The sequence below is a fragment of the Schistocerca piceifrons genome, chromosome 3 (genome assembly GCF_021461385.2).
Source record: "Schistocerca piceifrons isolate TAMUIC-IGC-003096 chromosome 3, iqSchPice1.1, whole genome shotgun sequence".
In the NCBI taxonomy this organism is placed as follows: Eukaryota; Metazoa; Arthropoda; class Insecta; order Orthoptera; family Acrididae; genus Schistocerca; species Schistocerca piceifrons.
Window position 1 is genome coordinate 357,804,297 of NC_060140.1, and position 24,339 is coordinate 357,828,635.

Below are 24,339 nucleotides of genomic sequence, written 5' to 3' on the forward strand. Positions count from 1 at the left end.
AGCAGGTCGTTGTACAGCAACGGTAAATACAGTAATGTTTATCGTCGCTAGATTGTTTTTATTTCAACACTTTGATTGTAATTTTTGATGACTGTTTACCAGGAACAATGTTCCAAAAGGGGCTTACTAAATAAGTGTTCAGTTGCTAGAGTGTGCAGACACAGTTGAATGGAAGATACTGGGCAATAATGATAGGAGCATCAGACGTTTCTCATGGATGCGTTTATCTGTAGCACGTGTGAGTCGAAGAAGTAAAGCGAAGAAAAAGTTTATCCACATACTTACTCAAAACCAAACAGTTTAACAACATATTAAACAATTGCTACTCAAGAGGCTTACAGATTTAATACTCTATTGAAGATAGTTATCTTGAGTGTTAACCAACTCTTATACAGCACGCTTTCACACTTACTTACTTGCCAATTTGTGTCTACTTGCTCTGAAGAATTAGGACATGAACAAGAAATCTTTGGACAACAACTTATTAAGTCATCTGTAGAAACATCGGGAGTAGTTAATTTTCTCCTGAAGAAAACCACAAGGGAAAAATGAGTCGGTTATTCATCTGTATGACTAGCAGGTTGTCGAAGATATTGTGTACATGGAGAAAAAACAGAGTTAGACGGAGATCACACTGTGTATGAATCAGAATATTGGCAGGTACGCGTATGTAGATTTGCGAACGTTGTAACAAGATAGGAAACGAGAATGACATAAACTCAGTCGAAAGCATGATGGCTTCCAATAAGTCTTACATCATGTCTGAAATCTCAGTCTTGTTCTGATAGTTGTTGTCAATTATCGTGCACAAGCCAGATATTGAGTTTTTACATTTCGGCGCCCAGAGGAAATGACACTCTTTTCGAGATAAGCTACGGAACGGGCTGGGGCGAGAACTTTCTTAACTCGACTTCTTATATTGAAGGAAGTTTTTCTCATCAATTTTTAATCTGGTTTCAGGGAAGCGTGCTTCATTAGATGTCGGTCTTCGATATCTCAAAATATTTTTTCCTCGTTATCTCTGACTTCAGCCAGCTTTTTGCGCTGTTTGTGATTCCTTAACAAATCATAAGTTAATTTACACTTTTGCATCTCTTTCCTACTCTGGAGGAGAGGCCGTCACTGATTACATCCATGTCTCCTCTCATATTCTCATGGAAAACGGTGCTATAGCCTTGTAGAACCAATTACGCTTTCAAAAATGCTTTTACAAACACTTGTTGTCAGTAACGAAAATTGTAACGTGACATCAATGGCAAAAGCAAGATGAGAAAAGTTTTAACTGAATGACATCCATAGAACATAAACAGTTTCTTCATGCTGTGTGCAACGGGAAAGTTTGTGCCATCCATTAAAACCCGGCAGAGTTGGAGTCACCTCAGTCGATATAAAAGCAATTTTGATTTTATGTCGCCACCAGTTTCGAAGTTTCCATTTTCAAGAGATACGGTACATGCAAATAAAAACGTCAATCATGTAGAGTGAGATTTTATAAAATGGAACAACCGTGTCTAAGCATCTAAATATCGAGTTGCAGTGAGAAGTATTTCGAAGAGAACCTGTGTCGAAACAAATGCTTCTATCTTTAGCAGCTACAGGAGATAACAGACAGTTTTATGTTTCCAAACTAAGTACTGTCTCACGTTAACTGGAAATCACTTTCTTCCCATTAGTTATATTCATGCTGAAACCGTAGACAACTTGAACTTAATCTGCTTAAGCTGCTGTGTCTTAGCGTTAAAACTGACTTTCATCAGCGACAATTGATCATTCTTTGTTCCACGATTATTATCCTATGACATGACAAGGTGATCCACTGATTCACTATTCTCTTCTAAGGGCTTCCCCAGTCTTCAGCTCTTGGCTTTTGTTCCCATTCGCCAAAATTTCACGATCGTCGCAGTTTTCCTCTTTCAGCTCTCTCTTCGTCACCATTTTAATTACTCTCACTTTCCTCGTTAATCTCGACCGCCCATGGTTCCCCTTCCTGGCGGCGACCATTTCAGGGTAGCTTTTGGCCATCCTCCTTGCTCCATTTGCTCTACACGGCCCTACAATCAAGAGATCTGCTCTCAGTTCTTCCCATGATCGGTTAATCCATATCCTTCATCACTCGTAGTTTCCTCATTTCTTCTCCGCTCTGTCCACTTTTGATACTGCCCCGCTCCACAGAACTCCGTTTAGCATTTTAAATGTTCTTATTACCTGCTAGATCCTGGGATCCACATTTGGTTCACAACTTCCCGAGGAATGGATAATCGATTCCAAGTATTTAAACTTCTTAGCAGCCTTAGTAGTTCCTTGCGCCCGTACTACATCCCATCCATCTCCTGCCATTGTTAAATATACTGTTTTGCTCATCCTCCTTCACTTAACTTCCTTACCATAAATTTGACATCTTGTCTACTTTGTGCTATTAGTACTTGATCATCGGCAAATGAGTTGATAGCACCGTGCTGAAGAGGAATTCGCATACCTCCGCATGACTGATTCCACCGTTCCAATATATACCGCATCTTAAACAGGGTCGGCGTTTCGGGAAAGGAGTACCACTCATGTCCGTACGTTACCCCATAAACATTAACGTCATAAACGCTATAGCTCTGACTTGATTCGCCGTCGTGTCCGTGAACTTAAGCAAGAATGTGTACCAGTGCCACGGATATAGAGGGTAACAACAGTAGGGGAGCTCAGAGATTATAATACATCCAACGAATAACTGAGGGTGTAGGGTACAAGGGGTACTCTGAGGTGAAGAGTTTTACACAAGAATAAAATTCATAGTGGGCCACATGAAACCAGTCAGAAAATTGACGACCAAAAGCAAAGTCTTCTATTGGTGGTGGGGTTCATACGAAGTCGGAATACCACATCAACATTTCGTCAAGGATCAGAGCTGACAATGTGAGGAACTAGCCGTATGTTTGTTCTGACAAGTGTGAAAAACTGCCTAAACAGGAACTCAGACGGCCAGTGCATCAGAACGACAAAGAAACCGTCGCACTGAATTCTGTTTTGGGTCTAGTTCGTCGTCCTGTTTGGTACGCCAGCGCGCTGCATGTTAGAGGAGACTATATCTTCTACAGGAAATGAGAAATTTACACGTAAGCCTAAAAATCGAGAAGTTTGTCAAACTAGTCCACACATTTTGAAGTATAGCTGCAATCACTATTTATACTGCTGTAATTTTGTGGAGTTGCTATTCACCCATGGCTATCAGAAGGGGAGTCACACAGAGGAAGTCTTTCACAAGTCTTTCCAGAAGAAAAACTAGATTTTGCGATATCAGGAGACCTCGGAGGCCAATGGTGCGCAATCCATACACCCGTACAGACAATCTGGCACTGTGGCAGCACATTGTGAAGAAAACCATGCCACACAATGTAACTGAATTGCACGTGTTGAAACGGAAAACGTACTCTGCCTTTTGTTGCTGTATTATCGATATCCCATGTGGCCATTGGGGAACAACCGACAGAGATTTCATGTTCTGCTAATGGCGTCATCGGATGTGAAATGGACGGGCGTAGTATCAGCGCACCGCTGATCGGCTGTTATCGGTTTTCATCGACTTCGAAACACTATTTCTAATTCCAGCAGCTCCTCAGTTCGCGTCTTTAAGGCTGAGTGCACCCCGATCCAGAAGTATCACCAATAAAAATTCCATGGTAGTATCAGGAAACGAACCCGGGTCCTCCGCACCACAACCAGGCACGGTGACTGCTAAAAAATATTCGTCCGATTTCAGAAAACGATATCTTCTACATGAAAAAAGGTGCAGACGATCTTCATCATGCAGAGGTCAACTGGGAACTGCGTGAAACGGCAACTTAAGGCTACTGACAAGCGCAACGTTTTAGTTTCGATGTGTAAGTCAAAATTCACTCAAAGTTTCCACGTTCTCAGCCATTTGCGTAGGATAATATGGCAGTCGGTCGGTCCCTATTGGCCCATCAGGGGTGGAACGCAGAGCCGTGGTTTTTCGCTTGCTATATATAAGGGGCGAACAAAAAGTTTCCATTTCAAGGGCGTTGTTGCAGCGAAAATGCGGTGTAGACCGACTCCTCTGAGGGTGTATATGCACCGACATGTAGACAAGAGATAAATGTGGCATTCGTGTCTTTCCGACATGCGTGCAGTAAATGCGGTAACGTGAAGTACGACGAAGTTATTACAAAATGTATCCAGACAGGACCAATGTGCTATTACGAGCATTTGGAAAGTAAGGCCCAATCGGTTGCAAAATGGAAACCACTGTGAAAATCAAAATTATTTGCAAGAATTAGATACACCGCTCCCCTGCTTCTCTACATGGTACCCGCTCCGACTTGGACATTTGTTGCAGCCTTGTGCAAACTTTCCAAAACTCTCGTCATTGGGTTTCTGCCAATACCGTATGCTGTTCTACGGGTCGCTGATTATGCCAAAATGTTTTCAAAGCTAGCGTGAACAGAGATGAAACTCAGGGGCAGATCCCACACTTCTCATCTGAAACGCTGCAGGAGCATGTTCATTGCCCCTCTAGACGGCGGCCGATAGTTGTCTTGAAGAAGAAACTGCAGGACACTTACGTTATGTGGGCTGCGTGACATCAGGCGAAATTTCTCACCAGGCCGTCGTAACTGACGGGACACACGATCTTCTAGGAATATTTACGTGCTGACCATCCGCTCAGAAATGTATGGTTAAACTACGTGGACTATGTTGAAAGGCAGTGTAAATGTTATACATTTTTATGAAATAAATTGCTTTCTTTATGTGTACTCTATTCCTTTTTTATTGCGAAACAGAACTTATCTTCCGGTCTACCCTCCTTTTCTTGGCTGCTGAAGGACAGACACCGGTATACATCCACCTGAGAGTGGATAATGAGTATGAGGCAGCATGTCTGTCGAAAACCACCGTTGTGGAATGGTGCGTCAAGTTCAGTACTGGTCGGCATGCGGCATAAGACGCCGGTCGATCTCGAAGGCCAGTCTCATACAATACAGACAAGAGGGAGACACTCGAGCACCCGTCCTGTAGTTCCGATACCTCACCATGCTGTTATCACGCTTTCGCTCCTTTAAGAAAGACTGTGATGGGTCGACGATCCTTATCTCACGAGGATATGCAGCAGTCAGTTACGGACATCTTAACACAGCAGTACACTGTGTATTACGAAACGGGTATCTTCATCGTGGTGCGTCGATGGGATGATTGCCTAAATACTAAGGCTATATTGCCAGAGTGGCATACCAACTCTGGACCTTACAGCCTTCGAGTGGAAACTTTTTTAACGTTCCTTATATTAATCTACGAAACTGCTAAGATAGCGTATTGAAACTGAAAGCCTCGTGTCGCTGATATCGCAGTTTGAAGAGATGTAAATCCTGGTGCGTAGTAGACATTGTTTGAAATCCTGTCGAATGGTCATTAGTGGCAAATGACAAGTGCGGTTCGGCTTCTGTGACGACAGCGACGAGGGTTGATCCCTGACGTCCGGCGGAAATGTCGCGGCCACTTTAGTGCCGGGGGCGAGCGCCGTGTGGGGGCGACGTGGCATTTCCAGCACGCGGCGTCCCCGGAGGCCAGTTACATGGCGGCGGCGGCGGCCCCCGGACTCTTTGAAGTGCCGTATCTGGTTGCGTGCGACGCCCGCGGTTTATTGAAATAGCCGACGGGCTTCCGAGGGTCGCGTGTCCGCTCGCCGCTGAACCGCGTTTACCTTGCTGCTTGCTCCCGCTGGGCTCTCGGGCGAAATATCGCGAACTGACGTTTCGCTCTCGACGTGCTTCTCCCTGTATTTTAGCACTGGCTCTCAGTGCATATGAGGATTAAGGTTGGGAGAGTCGTATTATACTCTTGCTGCAACGTAATACCTAGTCGTATAACCTCTTCTGCACTTCTGCATGACACGTGTCAGTGATGTACTATTTCAAATGGTTCAAATGGTTCTAAGTATTATGGGATTCAACATCTGAGGTCATCAGTCCCCTAGACTTAGAACTACTTAAACCTAACTAACCTAAGGACATCACACACGTCCATGCCCGAGGGAGGATTCGAACCTGCGACCGTAGCACCAGCGCGGTTCCGGACTGAAGCACCTAGAACCGCTCGGTCACAGCGGCCGGCTGCTATTTCGCAAACCACTCTCATTTCCGAACATATTCTTACCGAAATGGCACAGAGCATGGATCTAGAAGTGCTAAAGTGCTGAGTATACAAAATACAAGTCTTTTACACCTTCATTTTGCCTCAGCGGGAATAAATCATCCAAATAATAAACGATTAAGTTGCAAAAGTCTGCAGTTATTTGACACAGTGCTTTTTAATCCCAAAAAAGTCAAATTGTTGCCTTTGAATATTTCAGAATCTTTTTTTTAATTTTTATTTTTGGCAGACGTGAATAGTTAGCCCCAGTGGCAGGCTGCAGGAGCCAGTGGAAACACTGCTGAGAGTAAAGAATACTTTATTCATCTTCCGTACAAGCTTTGCCGCGGTTCAGTTAGACAGAACATACTTCACTCTGTTGACCCTGGCCAGCGCTGGTATACGGGCAGTTGCTTCTGATAGGAGGATATTGCGTAGGTGCCCTTCGTTACTGACGGGCAGGACCGTGGATGGGCAGCGGTCTTTGTACGGTACGGACTTCACGGCAGTAGCAGACACCACTTATCTGTCAGCAATGGCGCCTGCAACGACCCGTCAACCCCGCACGGATTCCATGTGGCGGCGCGTGCAGACTGCTGTACACGGAAAATCAACCTGCTGCGGTCTGGCAAGAGTCGGTCGGCGGCTCACGCTGAGACACTTAGTTTTTTTTCTGTTTAATAAAACTGCAGCCAAATAGCCATATACAGTTACTTTGCTTAACATTTTACATTTACAATTTAGATTTTTGCATATTCGTTTATAGATTTCACTCTTTTACTACACAGTTCTATGTGATATCGTTCACTGGCTGCGTTAGACAGTTCACATACACATGTTGTGGTTGGGTCGTGATAAGTTTTGTTTTTGCAAATTAGATGATGAAAGCCGTGAATAGAAAGTCTAGTTACGACATTCCTCGCAGCTCGAAGTTTGGTGCTGTCCTTGAGCGGTTCGTCATTGCTTCGGTGCCACAGAACTCCGGCCATACTTTTTCTCGTTTGTTCTCCATGATCTTCAGTTGCTTTCTGGAAGCCCTGGTGTGTGGCATCATATATCGAAGTTTGATGTCTTCAATTAGGAATCTCTTCCTCTCTAGCAAGTACACTAGTCTAGATCTTGTTGAGAGAGCTAGTGCTTTTTTTAGATAGGTTGATTTCACCTTTTCTAGTGTTTCTAGATTTTTTTTGCTGTCAGGTGGTACTATATAACCTCCATCCCCTAGGCCAGGATTAGCAAGATTTTTGCATTGAATAATTTCGTGGCTGTTTCTAGAGTAGGCAGATGTTTTTGTTGTCCTGTATTGCTATTATTACTTGGGCTGCACGTTCTGTTGTGTGTTTTGTGAAGCATTTGGCTGTTTGTTGCAATGTCACCCCCAGGTATTTAAAGTCTGATGTGACTTTTATTTTTTTTCCTCTGATGTTGATTTCCGCATTTTAGGTGATTTGCTACCTTTTCTGAAAATCACCAGTTCTGTCTTTGTTATGTTTATGTATAGTTTGTGTTCACTGCACCATTTGTCTATTTTCTCAATGATTTTCTGCAGCTTCTGTTTATCTGTTGAACCTACGGCTATGCCGTCAGCGTATGCATATACATATACATCTCCTTCATTTTCTCCAATTCGGAGTACTTTTTCAGTGGCAAGGATGTACAGCAAAGGGCTCATTGGGTCACCCTATAAGACTCCGTTAGATTACGGAATGGGGTTCGAAAAAGAGAGGTTGTCTGATATTGTGATTAAGTTGTATTTGAGGATTGACTTGATTATTCTTGCCCATACGCTGTCTTCTCCCATTATGTTTTCCAGTTTTCGGACTATGAGGTCTATTTCCAGCAGGTCCAAGGCTTTGGTAAAGTTTATGAACACTGTGTAGAGCATTTGTTTCTTTTGTAGCGCTTCGTCGATGTTGTTTAGAAGAAGCTCAAATGGTTCAAATGGCTCTGAGCATTATGGGACTTAACTTCTGAGGTCATCAGTCCCCTAAACTTAGAACTACTTAAACCTAACTAACCTAAGGACATCACAAACATCCATGCCCGAGGCAGGATTCGAACCTGCGACCGTAGCGGTCGCGCGGTTTCAGACTGTAGCGCCCTGAACCGCTCGGCCACCCCGGTCGGCTTTAGAAGAAGCCTCACTGCCATAACTGTTGATCTTCCAGATCTGAAACCCATTTGTCGTTGTGGGAGATGACTGTCCACAAAGGCTTTGATTTTTGTGTAGTTATCTTTGAAAACATCTTGAACTATTTTCCAGGGCTATGCCTCTGTACTTGTTTGGGTCCATTGGGTCTCCCCTACCTTTGTAGAGAACTTTTATTGTCGAGTGTCTCCATTGTGTCGGAATTCTTCCAAATTCCAGGCATTTGTTAAATAGTTTGATCCACACTTGTTGGAGGGCCTCTTTCGCATCTTTTATATATTCATTCTATATATTATCGGGTCCTGCTGCTTTCTTGTTCTTCAGTGCTTTTATTAGTTCTTTTACATCTTCTTCATTTAGAAGTTCCCGCACATTGTATTTTTTCTTAGTTTGATGTTGTTTCTCTTTCTTCGGGGATGTTCTGATTCCTCGTTTGTTCGGTATCTTACTGGTCTTCCCATTCCGCCATGTACCCCTCAACCCCGCACGGAATCCCTGTGTTGGCACGTGCAGACTGCTGTGCACGGCAAATCAACCCGCTACCGTCTGGCAGGAGTCGGTCGGCGGCTCGCACTGAGGCACTTAGTTCTGCGGGGGACTCAGTGCAGGCGGCAGCAGGCGCCGATGGCTGATTACTGTGACGATTCAGGGCTGAAACCGATGGCGGAGCCCAGTCTCGAACCCATGGCTGCTGCTAACAATCCCTTGTCGTCTCGCTGTTTGGCGTGGCCCTGCGTTTGTGATCGTGCTGCTAGACTACGGCAAAAGGACTGCCTCTGCCTCCAAACTCAGACATATTTATGTCGCCTTGAGACGCATTTGTCTCGCCAAGACGGAGCACCGATTCATGTCGCCCATGACGAGAGAATTGCCCTGGTATATTGACTGATATTGACCCATCTGCTACAGTTCTTACCGCTGCGTGGTATAGTTTTACACTGAATGCAGCTAGCCTCGTCTTGCAATCCCCTAGGTCCGTGTCATTCTGACCCAAATGTCGCCACATTGCAGCTACCAGTCTGTGGCTGCTCATGCAGCATTTCACAGCAGCTTTTTAGTCACTTATTGTTACTTTTACTAAAAGACTGGATTGCGGCACTACAATTTGAATGACGCTTTAAACACTTAAGGAAAATTTTAAGCTTCCGGAAACAGTCGACTCTCAAAATCTTAAATTCGGTAAGAAAATCAATGATTGCGAAGTTCCCAAGTCCTAAGCCAATAAATCACGGAAGTGGAAAAAGGCAGATGCATTTGAGACACCTACTTAGACCGGAATTGAGAGGGAGTTAAAAGTAAATCTGTTAGACAACGTAAGACTAACGGCTTGAGCTCACGCCATGCATCACACAGTTGCTTGATGCAGCACATCTGTAAAATACACATATGACACACATTAAAATCATGTAACAGAAATAAACTACAGATGTTGCACGGTTCTTTGTCCTTGGCTTTGCAGATGTTAGGCAAAAGAAACCGTGTCTGTTTAACCTATGAGCATTCTCAAGTTAACAGAGAATTTGTGATACAAATGTTTTATAACAGCTTCATTAATTAACTGCGAAAAAGACACTGTTTTAAGACTAACTCGAGCATGTTCCTATTATTACGGATGTTGATCCACATTAACAAAACAGGCCCAAATAACGGCCACTAGGAAAAGCTACACAGAGTCGTATACGATTACCCTAAAACTAATCTCTGTGACAAAGGACTAGGTAAAAGAACGGGGATTTCGTTTAAAATTCATTTTCATTTGATTTTGACATCGTACTGGCTTGAATGGTTGGTTGTAACTTTCCTGCTGTTTTGTTTTGGGTACCTATGTGCATTTACAACTGCAAGGGAAACCAAATACATCTGCCTACGAGAATACAACAGGAATTTTGCCCTGTTTTTTAATCTTTCTAAAAATATGCAAACTTATTAAATCGTGAACTTTACTATTAATCTCTTTAATTAAACAAAGTGTTCCCTGTCCTTCAATTATCTGCCTAATAATGTTGTTTATGAAATGGTCCCAGTTGATAATTTCCGTTGCAAATTGACGCTGAAATGAAACTATCTTATCCCGTAATGTAATTGCTTGAAAACGCGGTGCTTGCTGCTCTCTGCGCATCTGATGAACATTTTTAACTATGCAATGCTCCAGACAACAAGTAAACAATATTTTGATAAAAATGAGTGGATAGAGGATGTGGACAATGCTTTTAAGTGAAATATTCCTGTAACAAACTGTTATCAAATTATCTGAGTTATTATGAATTGTATGGAATTCATGTTAACGCACTCATTAACACTGACAATGGACAACATTTATAACAAACTTTAGTCTGACAAATGTCAGACAAAATAATTGATAAACATGAAAAATAGGCCCTGCCTTACAGTAAAAATTACACAATCTGTAATGACAGATCTAAAGCTCCCAGTTATGGACGTCTCATTCAACAATGGTTCCAAACTATGGGGGACCTTCATACGCTTTTCTCATCTCGTTACACGTCATTTCATTCTAAATCACTAATCGAATCTTTTTTCTCTGTTACCTAATATTCAACACAAATAATTTTACTTAAACACAGATGCACTTTACGTCTACGTTGCCACGAGTCCTCTGCTCGGCGCTTGTCTCGCTACTCATCTAGCGATAGAACTCTCGTGCTCCTCGCTGCCAGAAGCAATGACAAAACAACACATCTTCCTGCGCACAGCTACTCTGACCAAACACCGCACGAATAACGAGCGAGTCAAAATCGTCCTTTACCATTTGAGGCATACAGAGTGCGTATAAATTCCAGAAACGCAATTAGCAAACTCTCAACAGACCTATTACACTCTTACCAATCGGAACATCCAGAAAGACAAGTCCTCGCAGAGAGCCTGACTTGCAATGAAATCCAGTGAAAGAGCTACAAGGCCAGAGATGTTCGACAACCAACGAAAATCGATATAAGTGGGTGCAGGGCTCCTTTACGTAATCTCATAAGTTGATGAAAAGAATATATACTTAGGTATTGTAAAAATATATGTATGTATCTACGTTACACAACTCCTCCTAACTCACTGCACCGATTTCAACCAAAATTGGTAAACATATCACTTACTGTCTGGAAAGAATCGTTGTTGGGCTGAGGACCGCCTACCTGTCAAAGGAGTGGGTGTTAGTCCACCATACGCTAACACCCAACTTTCAATTATCCAGTATTTTAGAATGAGAGCACTTAGTGGTTTGCAACAAAATTTACACAAAATTTCAGAAGTGCTGACACCCACGTCCGTTAAAGCGTAAAACTGGTCCTACATGTGTGCCGACATTCACGAGCTCTTCAAACGCACTCACGTACACGCACACGCACACACACACACACACACACACACACACACACAGCATGGTGTCTGTACAGTGAATGGATATTACTTAGATCTGAACTGCAACAGTTCTTGGTCATTAAGTTCTACATACAGGTTATGCTTCCTTCAAAAATGAATAAGGCTTAAATAAAGAAAATGCAATCTGACAGTTCTCAGTTACGCTTCCGCAAAAACTTATATGAGTACCTATGTATCACGACGTAACATTTTGTTTGATATCTAAATACTGTAGTATTGCCTGTTGCTCAACCCTCACATTGCTCAGTCGAACTTGAATCCTTCTACCAATATTTCATATGTGCCTAGCAAGCAACACAGAGACCAAAACTCACCCTTTCGTGTATGCTGTTGTATTTCGCTGAAATCACCTTTCGACACCACAGTTTCACAAACCCAGTAAATAAATTAATAGTCTCCTTGTCGAAGTAATCGAGGTAACTTACTGTCTGTGACTTCAAATAGTTCTTTGTGAAGGAACAGATATGGTTTTGACAGAAAAAGTGATTTGGATTAAGCACGAGAATATTTAATTGCTTTCACATAGGCGTTGAACTACGCCTCATGGGTGCTCGCTTCTACCGTATAATAAAATTCTCTCTCTCTCTCTCTCTCTATTCGTTTAGTCGGTTCCGACTCTTCGTGACCCCATGAACCAAATCACGCCACTTTTTCCTGTCTTGCACTTTCTCCCGTAGACCTTCCAGGTTGGAACACATTGCTTCTGTGATGCCATCGATCCATCTCATCCTCTGACGTCCTCTTCTTCTAGTTCCTTCAATCTTCCCCAGCATTAATGTTTTTTCCAGCGAGGCATGCCTTCGCATTGTGTGTCCAAAGTAGGTCAGCTTTTGTTTTAAGATTAGACCTTCCAGGGAGAAATCTGGTTTAATTTGCTTCAATATTGATCTGTTGGTTCTCTTTGCAGTCCATGGAACTCTAAGAAGTTTCCTCCAACACCACAGTTCGAAGGAGTCAATTCTTCGCCGTTCAGCCTTTCTAATGGTCCAGGTCTCACATCCATACATCACAACTGGAAAGACCATAGCCCTCACAATATGGATCTTTGTTGCTAGTGTTATATCTCTGGACCTTATAACCTTGTCAAGGTTTGACATCGCCTGTCTACCGAGCAACAAGCGTCTCCGGATTTCATGGCTGCAGTCACCGTCAGCAGAGATCTGGGAACCGAGATAACTGAATGTGGTCACTACCTCCATGGTTTCTCCCGCTATATACCATGAATTGGTAGGTGTAGTTGCCATAATTTTCGTTTTCTTCACATTCAGCATAAGACCAGCCTTTTCACTTTCGTCTTTCACCTTCAGTAAGAGTGTTCTCAATTCTTCTTCACTTTCTGCCAACAGGATCGTATCATCCGCGTACCTGAGGTTGTTTACATTTATTCCAGCTATTTTAATTCCTGTTTCTCCTTCATCTAGCCTCGCATTCCTCATGACATGTTCTGCATACAGATTGAATAAGTACGGTGACAGTATGCAACCTTGCCGGACCCCTTTCTGAATCTTTATCCATTTCGTTGCTCCATACATAGTTCTCACTGTGGCTTCTTGGTCAAGGTATAAACTCCGTATCAGATGAATGAGATGATCTGGTACACCCATGTTTTTCAGTACGTTCCATGATTTGTTGTGATCGACGCAGTCAAAGGCTTTGGCGTAGTCAGTAAAGCAGAGGTACACATCTTTCTGGAATTCTCTCGCTTTTTCCATAATCCACCGGATGTTAGCAATTTGTTCTTCTGGCAGCTCTCGAACTAGATATTGGCGAAGTCTATTTTGTAAGATTTTCAGCATAACTTTGCTAGCATGTGAAATAAGTGCGATTGTTCGGTAATCTGAGCATTCTTTAGAACTTTTCTTCTTTGGAATGGGGATGAATACTGATCTTTTCCAGTCTTCTGGCCACTGCTGCGTAATCCATATTTTTTGACATATTGAGTGCAGCACTTTCACTGCATCCTTTCCAGTGACTTTAAACAATTCTGCTGGTATTTCATCCTGTCCACTAGTTTTGTTATCAGCCATATTTTCAAGGGCCCACTGGATTTCGCTCTCCAAAATATCTGGCTCTAGTTCTAAATTAACATTAACATCAGCAGTAGGAGCCCTGTCATGATGCAGTTCTTTCTTGTATAGGTCTTCTACATATTCTGCCCATCTTTCCTTATCATCCTCTGCTTCACTCAGATCTTTCCCGTTTCTATCTTTTATCATTCCAATTTTTGCCTGGAATTTTCCTTTAATTTCTCTAATTTTCTTATAAAGATCTCTTGTCTTCCCCATTATGTTACTATCTTCAACTTCCTTGCACTGTTCATTAAAGAATATATTTTTATCTCTTCTAGCTAATTTCTGAAGATCTTTATTTAATTCAAACATAGCTGATCTATCTCCCTTGATTTTTGCTTTCCTTCGTTCTTCTGCAACTTGCAGTGCCTCAACTGATAGCCATCTAGCCTTCTTACTGTTCCTTTTCTTGGGAATGTGTTTCTCTGCGGCCTCCTTGACAGTATTAGCTACTTCTGTCCACATCTCTTGCGAGCTTTTGTCCTCCAGCTGTAATACGTTAAATCTGTTTTGTACCTCTACAGCATAGTCGGAGGGTATAGAGTTAAGGTCGGATCTGCAAGTTGGGATACTTTTTGCTACATTCTGAAGTTTCGGCCGAAATTTTGCAAACAGGAGCTCATGATCTGATCCGCAGTCAGCCCCAGGTCTTGTCGTAACTGACTGAACCGCGCTCTTCCACCTCTGATTACAAAGTATGTAATCAATTTGGTTCCGGTGTTGGCCATCTGGCGAAGTCCAGGTATATAGGCGTCGTTTTGCTAGTTGAAACAGTGTATTAGTAATTATCAATGAATTTTATTGGCAGAATTCTAAGAGTCTCTGTCTAGCTTCATTTGTTGTACCAAGACCATATTTCCCTGTTATACCTTCTACAGCTTCATTTCCCACTTTTGCATTCCAGTCTCCAACTATGAAGACGATATCCTTTTTTGGTGTTGACAGTAGTAATTCTTGTAAATCTCCATAGAACTGGTCAATAATTTCCTTTTCAGCATCGGTTGTTGGTGCATAAACTTGAATTACTGTGATGTTGAGGGGCTGACCTTGAAATCTGATGGACATCATTCTATCATTTTTATATTTGCATCCCATCACAGCTTTTCTCACTTTATCACTAACTATGAAGGCTACTCCATTACTTCTGTTGTTATTGTGCCCAGAATAATACACCATATGGCCATCCGAAGCAAATTCTCCCATGCCAGTCCACCTCATTTCACTTATTCCCAATATGTCGATGTTAATTTTCTCCATTTCTCTTTTCACTATGTCTAGTTTTCCTTGATACATGGATCTTACATTCCATGTTCCTATGCAGTGCTTCTCTTTGCACCATCTTACTCTTCGTGAAGCTCCTCTCAACCTGGTTCCCCCCGGAGATCCGATCGGGGAACGTGAACCTCCGGAACATTTTGAGCTGAGCGAAGCCATGGGGTTTTCTTGTGATAGTTCAGTGGTGGTTTCCCGTTGCCTTCCACTGTCCTCCAACTCCTATGTGCTCACCGACTCAGTTTCCCGCTGGGGTTGGTTACCCAACCTTCCGCTGAGTTGCTCGGCTTAACAGGGGCACCACGTGTAGGTAGGAAGTTGGAGAATTGAGGTGACAGAGGCTGTGAGAACTCTCTTGCTGAGTTCTTGTAATCGCGTATCACCCCCATTTTATGCCAGAGTCTCATGATGTCTGCAGAGACCCCCCCAGGTCATTTCCTGGGCCCATAATAAAATTAGTACTTCATTTAATTAAACTTATGAAAGATGGAAATCTGGAATAAATATGAGAATTAGATTAAATTTGTAATTATTATTGTGTTCTAAAATTACAAAAGCCTTACTTAGTTCAAATCGATTAATGATACTCAAAACTCCTACTACTTCCAATGCAGTCAAACAAAGACCAGTTTGTTAACATGCATTTTAAAAGGCACAGACAACGTAAAACGTGTTTGGTGAATGCAAAATCGGCTTGCTAAAACAGTTCGCCAATCGGAAACGACATGTAGACAAAACAGGATCTGTTCCTCATCGATCGTAACCTTGAGCGCCACTTTATACTCATCCCATAACCTTACCTAAGCAACCACGGTGTTCTACTGTGGCTCACCAGGCCCTGAAGCAAAGAAAGACCTTATGTTACAGAACAGGTGCATAGAAACAATCTGTAAATGCTGGTGCTTGTTATAATCACTTCATCAATGCAAGTCCATTGCTGCTTTGAAACATGGCTCCATCTCTTTCTCTCGACATACGTTGCCGCACCATAGCACTCGCGAGTTAAACACACCTCTCCCTCCATAGCAGCCCAAATGGAATACACAGAAGCAGAATGCCTTGTTTTCCTTCAAAACAAGCAAACCATGAGTAGCGACGACGCCCTCGCTAGACATTGGCTGAAGCCACACGTGACTCAAAGACCTCAGGCAGCTCAGGAGTTTATGAAAACGTTCTTCTTCACTTTGTACACAAATATTAAGTAGGTCAACAGGCAATTACTTAAATATTTTCTCCGTAATTTCCATTTTCAGTGAACCACGTCAAATACAATTCAATGGAAAAGGTCTTGTCCACCATGATGATGCAGTAACAGGAGCTTCCAAAAATTTCATTTGAGATACTGTGCTATTCCAATTGAGAGATATGCGAGTGTTCCACCCTGATGTAAGTGCATTCTACATCTAGGATTCTTCAACAGGCGGATCTCAGCGTTATCGCACTGTGAGATTCGATTTTACTCTTTTTTGCAAATGTGACTGACCTGCATTTTTATGAATTAACGGCAGACTACTCACTACCCAACACATTATCGATACCTGCGATGTAAGAATGGGATTTTTCAACATCGTATTCAATGTGAAATCTATAGTGAGATGCCGTCAGTGCCTGGTGGCTTCTTCATTTTGAGTAGTCTTAACTCTCTTTCAACTGGATGTTTATATCAGTATATCTCATTCGTGTGTGCGGCAGTCAAACAATTTTACGATAGGGTCGACCTCATACGTAAACGCATTTCTGAATTCGGAATTAAATATTACTGATGTTTGTCTGATTTCATCAGTCAACAAGAAAAACGAATAGAAGGTGTTGATCCGGTCGTAGGACCGTCTAATAAATTTTTCGCCAGGATACGGCTATGGAAGTTATTGTAAGCTTCACACGTAGTCCTCCTTACCTATGCAGGTTCTGTGATTAATTTTACTGTATCAGTTTCTTGGTGTGTTTTTGTATCGTGGGTGTATTAGTCTCTGTTTTCGCAAAATTCTTCAAATCGTTCCGTTAAACTAAGGTGGTTCTTATTTAACTTCGTAAGTATCGATCTCGACCGTATTTTGCAACGTCTTCCGGTGTTAACCGCAACAGTCAAGCATATACCGGAAGTGCACAAAAGTCTCAGGTCGTCTTTTAAATATATGATAATGGTCACATTGTTATCAAATACAAGTAATTTCATAGCTTTTTGGCCCCTGTTAACCTTTAATTTAACAGCTTCATGATCGCTAACCATGTCTCAGATAGAGGTTCAACGTCTAACTTGTTTTTGAATTCTAATAAAACTGATGCTGCATACTTACTGCAGATGATCCTTCCTAAATTAATTCATTAGGTTGCTTGTCACAAGCTTCCTTCAAACGACGGTTTTCGAAATCAAAAGCTTCCACATGTGAATGCCAAGCAAGGGAAAAGATACAGTCTGCTTATTACTGTTATTCTGAACACAACTTACAGGTTTCAATTTAGGTGTGCACACATCAGATATCAACAGGTCTACCATTCTGTTTAAAATTCTACTACAATTTTCCCTTTTGTAAGCTGTTAACAGAAAAGGAAGAATGTGCACAATGATTCTGACTATCTAACGGAAATCTTTAAAGAAAGTGATACTTACTTATCGTCAAGATCCGATAATAACCATCTATTTTTTAGCAAATTTCCATGGAAAAATTTAGGGTCGGGCAACTTTTATATGAAGTCCGCCATCATCGCTGAGTGGTCAGTGCTATGTGACCTGGTTACGATTTCCGGTACTGCTAGGAAATCCTTGCTGGAGAACTGGAAATAGGTGCACTCCGCCTCCTGATGCCAGCTGATGAGCTGCTTAGTGGAGGATGACATGGCGGTCGGTCGGTCCTTTTTCGGTGGACAAAGTTCAGTTAATCTTTATATCAATTCAAAGGATAAATGACTTCAATTCGACCATCTGACTACTAACGCACAATGTTTGATTAATATGGTTACCAAACTGTCAACGTAAATAACTGACATAACATAAATTCAACATACCGGTATAAAATTATTAAAGCAGCCTACATGGCATCGAACCGTTCCGCAACACTGAATATTGTGTAGCAGAACGAAAAGGAACTGGCAGTAGTCATAAATGTAAGCTAACAATTTGGAAATTAAACATTTGTACACAGTTGCCTACTTTTTATACAGTAATGAAATTTCAGTGCACTTGTAACTCATCCACACTCTCCAGTAACTAAATAATATGTTTTTTGGATTTCCAGCACGCGGGATTCATAACAGGTCAGCAACGTGTGTTAACCAGTTTGATGTAAAAAACAGCAAAGATTGAGAAATTCACATCTTTTTATTAAATTTTTCTGTTTCTATGATTGGACAATGGGTTCTGATACCGGTCATTGGTTAATAAAAAGAACTGAATTACATAACTGGTTGTCTTCCACATCAAACTAGATGGTATGGATACCTTAATGTTCCGTAATTTTCAAGAAAGCCATTTATTCAAAAACATCTGACATCAGAAGGGTGAGAATAAGCGTATCACTAAAAGTTATTATGCCATCAAAATACATTAAACCGATTGCAATAGAAACCCGAAAAATGTGTATTTGAGTAAATTGATTTAGAGTGCCTACTGAGAATTTATTCGTTTTGAACCGAAAGTGATATCGTTTTATGAATTAATATTGTCGCCAGCTCGTGTTTGACCAGAAGTAACGAAACTGATTATGTTCACCTTAATGTGAATTTATGTAATGAGTTCTGAAATTACTGTAAACAAGATGTTATAAAATTTTTGAAAGTTAATTATCATGATCTTGTACACTCTCTAATAATTCAAAACCAATAGACATTTATAAATTCTGAAACGTAGCATGGTAGTGATTGAAACACATTACTCCGCCATCTTGTATATGGCGTTTAAATTTCACTGGTCAGTGAAATCTCAATAAACAAATGTCATTACCAGAAACGAAATAAACACTGAACACATCACAATCAACAGAAATGGAAACAAGCAACGCCGAAAGTACAAAAGCCAAGAATCACACAACTTAGAGTTAAATACATCAAGTTACATAACACTGTTGAAATAATTGATTCAAATGTTTAATAAATGTCTTTCTGCAAAAGGCGATGAAAATACTTTAATCACACACATCCATGCCCGAGACAGGATTCGAACCTGCGACCGTAGCGGTCTACATCTACATCTACATTGATACTCCGCAAGCCACCCAACGGTGTGTGGCGGAGGGCACTTTACGTGCCACTGTCATTACCTCCCTTTCCTGTTCCAGTCGCGTAGGGTTCGCGGGAAGAACGACTGTCTGAAAGCCTCCGTGCACGCTCTAATCTCTCTAATTTTACATTCGTGATCTCCTCGGGGGGTATAAGTATGGGGAAGCAATATATTCGATACCTCATCCAGAAACGCACCCTCTCGAAACCTGGCGAGCAAGCTACACCGCGATGCAGAGCGCCTCTCTTGCAGAGTCTGCCACTTGAGTTTATTAAACATCTCCGTAACGCTATCACGGTTACCAAATAACCCTGTGACGAAACGCGCCGCTCTTCTTTGGATCTTCTCTATCTCCTCCGTCAGACCGATCTGGTACGGATCCCACACCGATTAGCAATACTCAAGTATAGGTCGAACGAGTGTTTTGTAAGCCACCTCCTTTGTTGATGGACTACATTTTCTAAGCACTCTCCCAATGAATCTCAACCTGGTACCCGCCTTACCAGCAATTAATTTTATATGATCATTCCACTTCAAATCGTTCCGCACGCATACTCCCAGATATTTTACAGAAGTAACTGCTACCAGTGTTTGTTCCGCTATCATATAATCATACAATAAAGGATCCTTCTTTCTATGTATTCGCAATACATTACATTTGTCTATGTTAAGGGTCAGTTGCCACTCCCTGCACCAAGTGCCTATCCGCTGCAGATCTTCCTGCATTTCGCTACAATTTTCTAATGCTGCAACTTCTCTGTATACTACAGCATCATCCGCGAAAAGCCGCATGGAACTTCCGACACTATCTACTAAGTCATTTATATATATTGTGAAAAGCAATGGTCCCATAACACTCCCCTGTGGCACGCCAGAGGTTACTTTAACGTCTGAAGACGTCTCTCCATTGATAACAACATGCTGTGTTCTGTTTGCTAAAAACTCTTCAATCCAGCCACACAGCTGGTCTGATATTCCGTAGGCTCTTACTTTGTTTATCAGGCGACAGTGCGGAACTGTATCGAACGCCTTCCGGAAGTCAAGAAAAATAGCATCTACCTGGGAGCCTGTATCTAATATTTTCTGGGTCTCATGAACAAATAAGGCGAGTTGGGTCTCACACGAACGCTGTTTCCGGAATCCATGTTGATTCCTACATAGTAGATTTTGGGTTTCCAGAAACGACATGATACGCGAGCAAAAAACATGTTCTAAAATTCTACAAGAGATCGACGTAAGAGATATAGGTCTATAGTTTTGCGCATCTGCTCGACGACCCTTCTTGAAGACTGGGACTATCTGTGCTCTTTTCCAATCATTTGTAACCCTCCGTTCCTCTAGAGACTTGCGGTACATGGCTGTTAGAAGGGGGGCAAGTTCTTTCGCGTACTCTGCGTAGAATCGAATTGGTATCCCGTCAGGTCCAGTGGACTTTCCTCTATTGAGTCGCTCGGCTCCAGACTGCAGTGCTAGAACCGCACGGCCACTCCAGCCGGCGGACTTTTCTACTGTCTGTAATAAAACACTCATATATTTGTTTACTTCAGTATACAAATGATCCCTTTCGTAAGTAATATATCCCTTTCGACACTGTCAGTTAAGTTAAAAAGCTTCATTTTTTCACTGAGCTAACAGAATTTAAGATTTGCTGTCTAGCTCTTTCATGAATTTAAAATGTAAGCCTTGCCAGACATTAGTCACTCGGTCATATTAGTGACAGGAATAAGATTCTACTGTTCGTAGCGATGACCTGGTATAAATATTGTCGCTGACAAAATTTATAGTTAACAGAACAACCATAATGTTGAGTTGCTAATTGTAATACGCTGGAACGTCTTTTACATTTCTAAACTTCTGAAATGGTGCCGCCTTACTTTGATGTGAGTTGCTGCAAGCACGGCGTGATGATTTGTTGCAGAAAATTGCGTAGAACCAGAATTCTGTTCGCAAGATCTCCTGCAGCTCAAGTTAGGTGATTTTGGGAACGCATGTTAGCAAGTACAGCACTTAGCGTATTCTGAGTATTATAATTTCGCTGTTACAGATAAATCACCTTCAGAAGTACCGTGAAACTCCTTATAAGCGTTTTACAGACACCTTAAAAATTTGACACCAAGAACAGAAGTTGGTTTAAAGATTTGAAGAGCAGTGGTATCGTTCTTTTCCGCCACAGTATCTTAATTCAGATTCCAATTTATTTACGTTCTTTCGGTAACAGGATAAGAAGGGGAGCCAACAATATTTTTTTTTACTTTTTCTGTGGCACTTACTCATATTTTCGAAGCTCTGTTCTAATTAATTACGTTACAATGACACTGTAGACGGCGAGAAGGTTAACGAAAAGACTAATTTGGAAATATGAATCTGTTACAGTAAATGCGGCAAGCAATATGCACCACCTGCTTGTCCGTTATTGTTTTCAATTGTTCTTTATTTAAACCTCTGTTTTTATAGCCAAGTAAAATACCTACAAAATTTTTCTCCATCTCATGAGAAAAGTAAAATCATACATTATGCACAAAAAAATAAAAATTACTGAATCAATGCTCTAATTTTGGAGTAGTATAATAAATGACAGCCAGCATAATATCTTTAGGTTTTCAACTGCACGGATTCATATTGTTGAATCTGTTCAAATTAATTACGTTACAATGACACTGAGTGGGAAATTGTCTCGAGCAGAAATACTTAGATACACAAAAGGATTTTAAAAGATGCGTAAATAGGGGAAAATTAATCAGATTGTCATGTATAAATTTTATCTGCATATGCACATTGCATCAATATCTATACACTGACAGGCAGTTTACTCAAACACAAAATTTCCGGCACTTGTCTCGTAAACACATGGCCATAAAATCGCAAAAATAATCTCTACAATATCGTGTCTCGGCATTTTTCAACATAAAAAGTTACTCACCTCAATATGTAATTTACAATTCTGCATTTTTGTACATACCTATCAAAAGTAAGTGGTACTGATTTCACATACTTCTGTTTACATCCATAGCAACGACAGCTCTGTAGCACAGCTGTTTCTAAAACTCAGACGTGCAGAAAGGTCTAAAAAATATGGCGGATAAGTTTAAACTCCATTTTCGCTGCTACCTTAAATTGAAGGCAAGTAGCATCGTCCGAAAACCACGCGACTAGCCCGGTTTGATACTGAGAACACGTGGAGTAGATTATGCTACTAAATAGGAATACATACTCAATGGTTATTATGCATAGCAATTGCTCTGACTTTACCAACGTGTTCACTACATTTTTACAACGTTTTTAAAAATGAATAGCAGTAATTTTTAGTTTCAGTATTTCAAATAATTGGTAATAACAATAAAATGACAAAATATGTATATTAATTATCTGAATTACTATCAAAATGCGAAAAGACAATGTAAAATTATTAAGTACTGTGTTGTGCTGTTACACACTGTCCGCTTTTGTGTTCCAAGCTGACTAATGGAATGCACTCTGCGCACTGAGTAATTGTACAGTTCATATCTGTTTACAGTCTGACATAAAGATGATGCAGTATTGTGTATATTATACTATGCCTTCTTTATACACTTGCGAGAGGTGGAACAAAATTGGAAAAACAAAGTTATATCAACTCACCTGACGAATGGTAACTTGCTCCATCCAACAAGCTGACTTCTGTTAAGTAAGAAACATGGCGTTCCTCACTACAGTTTTTGTCACCAGCCAAAGTCATTATAGTGAGGTCTTACTTAAATGAACAAGTGGATAAGGTATAAATACTGTAAAAAGGTTATGTGACACCACTCGTATATAATCAGACGAACGACTATAGTGCCAGGAATTGAATAACTTCATCGTTCAGTTATATCAGCTCAGACCAAACAGTATGTTAAATTCTTGCTAACAGCACTGCTGAAAGAGTTGTCGGCACTGTGGGCCACGTTTCGCATACTCACTGTCAGCGGCTCTCCAGACAGCAGGTGCTGGTGCGCAAGCCATCCGGGCTGCCCTGGTGCTCGCTCCGGTTTTAATTAAGGCTCGTGTTTACCAAACGATATGTCCGCGCCTAATGACAGCGCCAACGCTGCCATTGTCGGCGCCAGAAAACATGTGTGGGTCGCATCACATTGTCAGAGTCGGCCGACATTTCTGTAAACAAATGAGGCGAGGCGCTATGATGAGTCATGTTTGAAACGCGAAACAGGGCGGCTTAAAATACCAAGGTAACACCAATATTTCCTAATGATATCTTCCATTATTCAGAGTTATTTTGAGTTAGTGCTGACAGCAGCCGACTGCTCCTTCAAATTCACGTTTACATCTACACACAAGAAGTCGTCGTAAGCTGCACAGTAGTTAGTTTGGAAAATAAGAACCTAAAAGGTTAGCTTCTGCGGAACATTTATTTTTCCTTTATACCTCACTCAACTCCAGAAGTGATTATAAATATCATAATCAAGTAACGTGAACAAATGATACAAGGCAGACAAGAAAATGGTTGAAAGCCACTTGAGATACGAGTATGTTGTTAGGCGATACAATAAGTGAATTTGTTTCGTAGTCGAGAGTGAAGTATGAGAAAACATCGCCATGGTTCAACGAAAATATTAGAAATTTACCACGAAGGTAGAGAGAGCTGTGCAACAAGCGTAATCGAAATCTTGCTGACAAATTCAAGCTGAGTAAAGTCAAAATAAAAATGATCAATGCCATCAATGCTATAGCAAAATCTTACCTGCTGATTGACAAAAATCCTGGGAAATAATAAATTGTACCCAAGTTAACGCCCTATATACTCGCCCATTATAGTGAAATCGAAACGGAAGAAGATAAAATGAAAGCTGAAATACCTGTGTCTTTATTTATCCTTTACGGTTGAAGAAGACGACAGCCGTTTTCGTAAATTACGCTGTTGGAAATACTGTAACAAATCACAAATTTTTTAGAAATGATATTACTATACTGTTATTGAGCTCATCATCAGATGGTAGTGTTGATGTTTGAAAAGCTTTATTTCTGTCCTAAAGTAGAACAACGTTTTTGTAATTATATAGTTTACAAAAGATTTGACATTGCATATGAGTTCTATAAAATGGACTTGCTCCATGAAAAGCTGTCCTTTA

The 24,339-nt window shown here is 41.2% G+C and overlaps 1 protein-coding gene across 1 annotated transcript in view; it reads right to left on the reverse strand.

The window, feature by feature from the left end:
- Positions 1-13,962, reverse strand: part of LOC124788658 — a 55,226-nt gene extending 41,264 nt beyond the window's left edge. The window contains exon 1 of the mRNA XM_047255933.1: positions 13,309-13,962. Within this exon, the coding sequence (XP_047111889.1) occupies positions 13,309-13,962 (654 nt within the window). The remainder of the gene's footprint in view (positions 1-13,308) is intronic.
- Between the last annotated feature and the right edge of the window lie 10,377 nt (positions 13,963-24,339).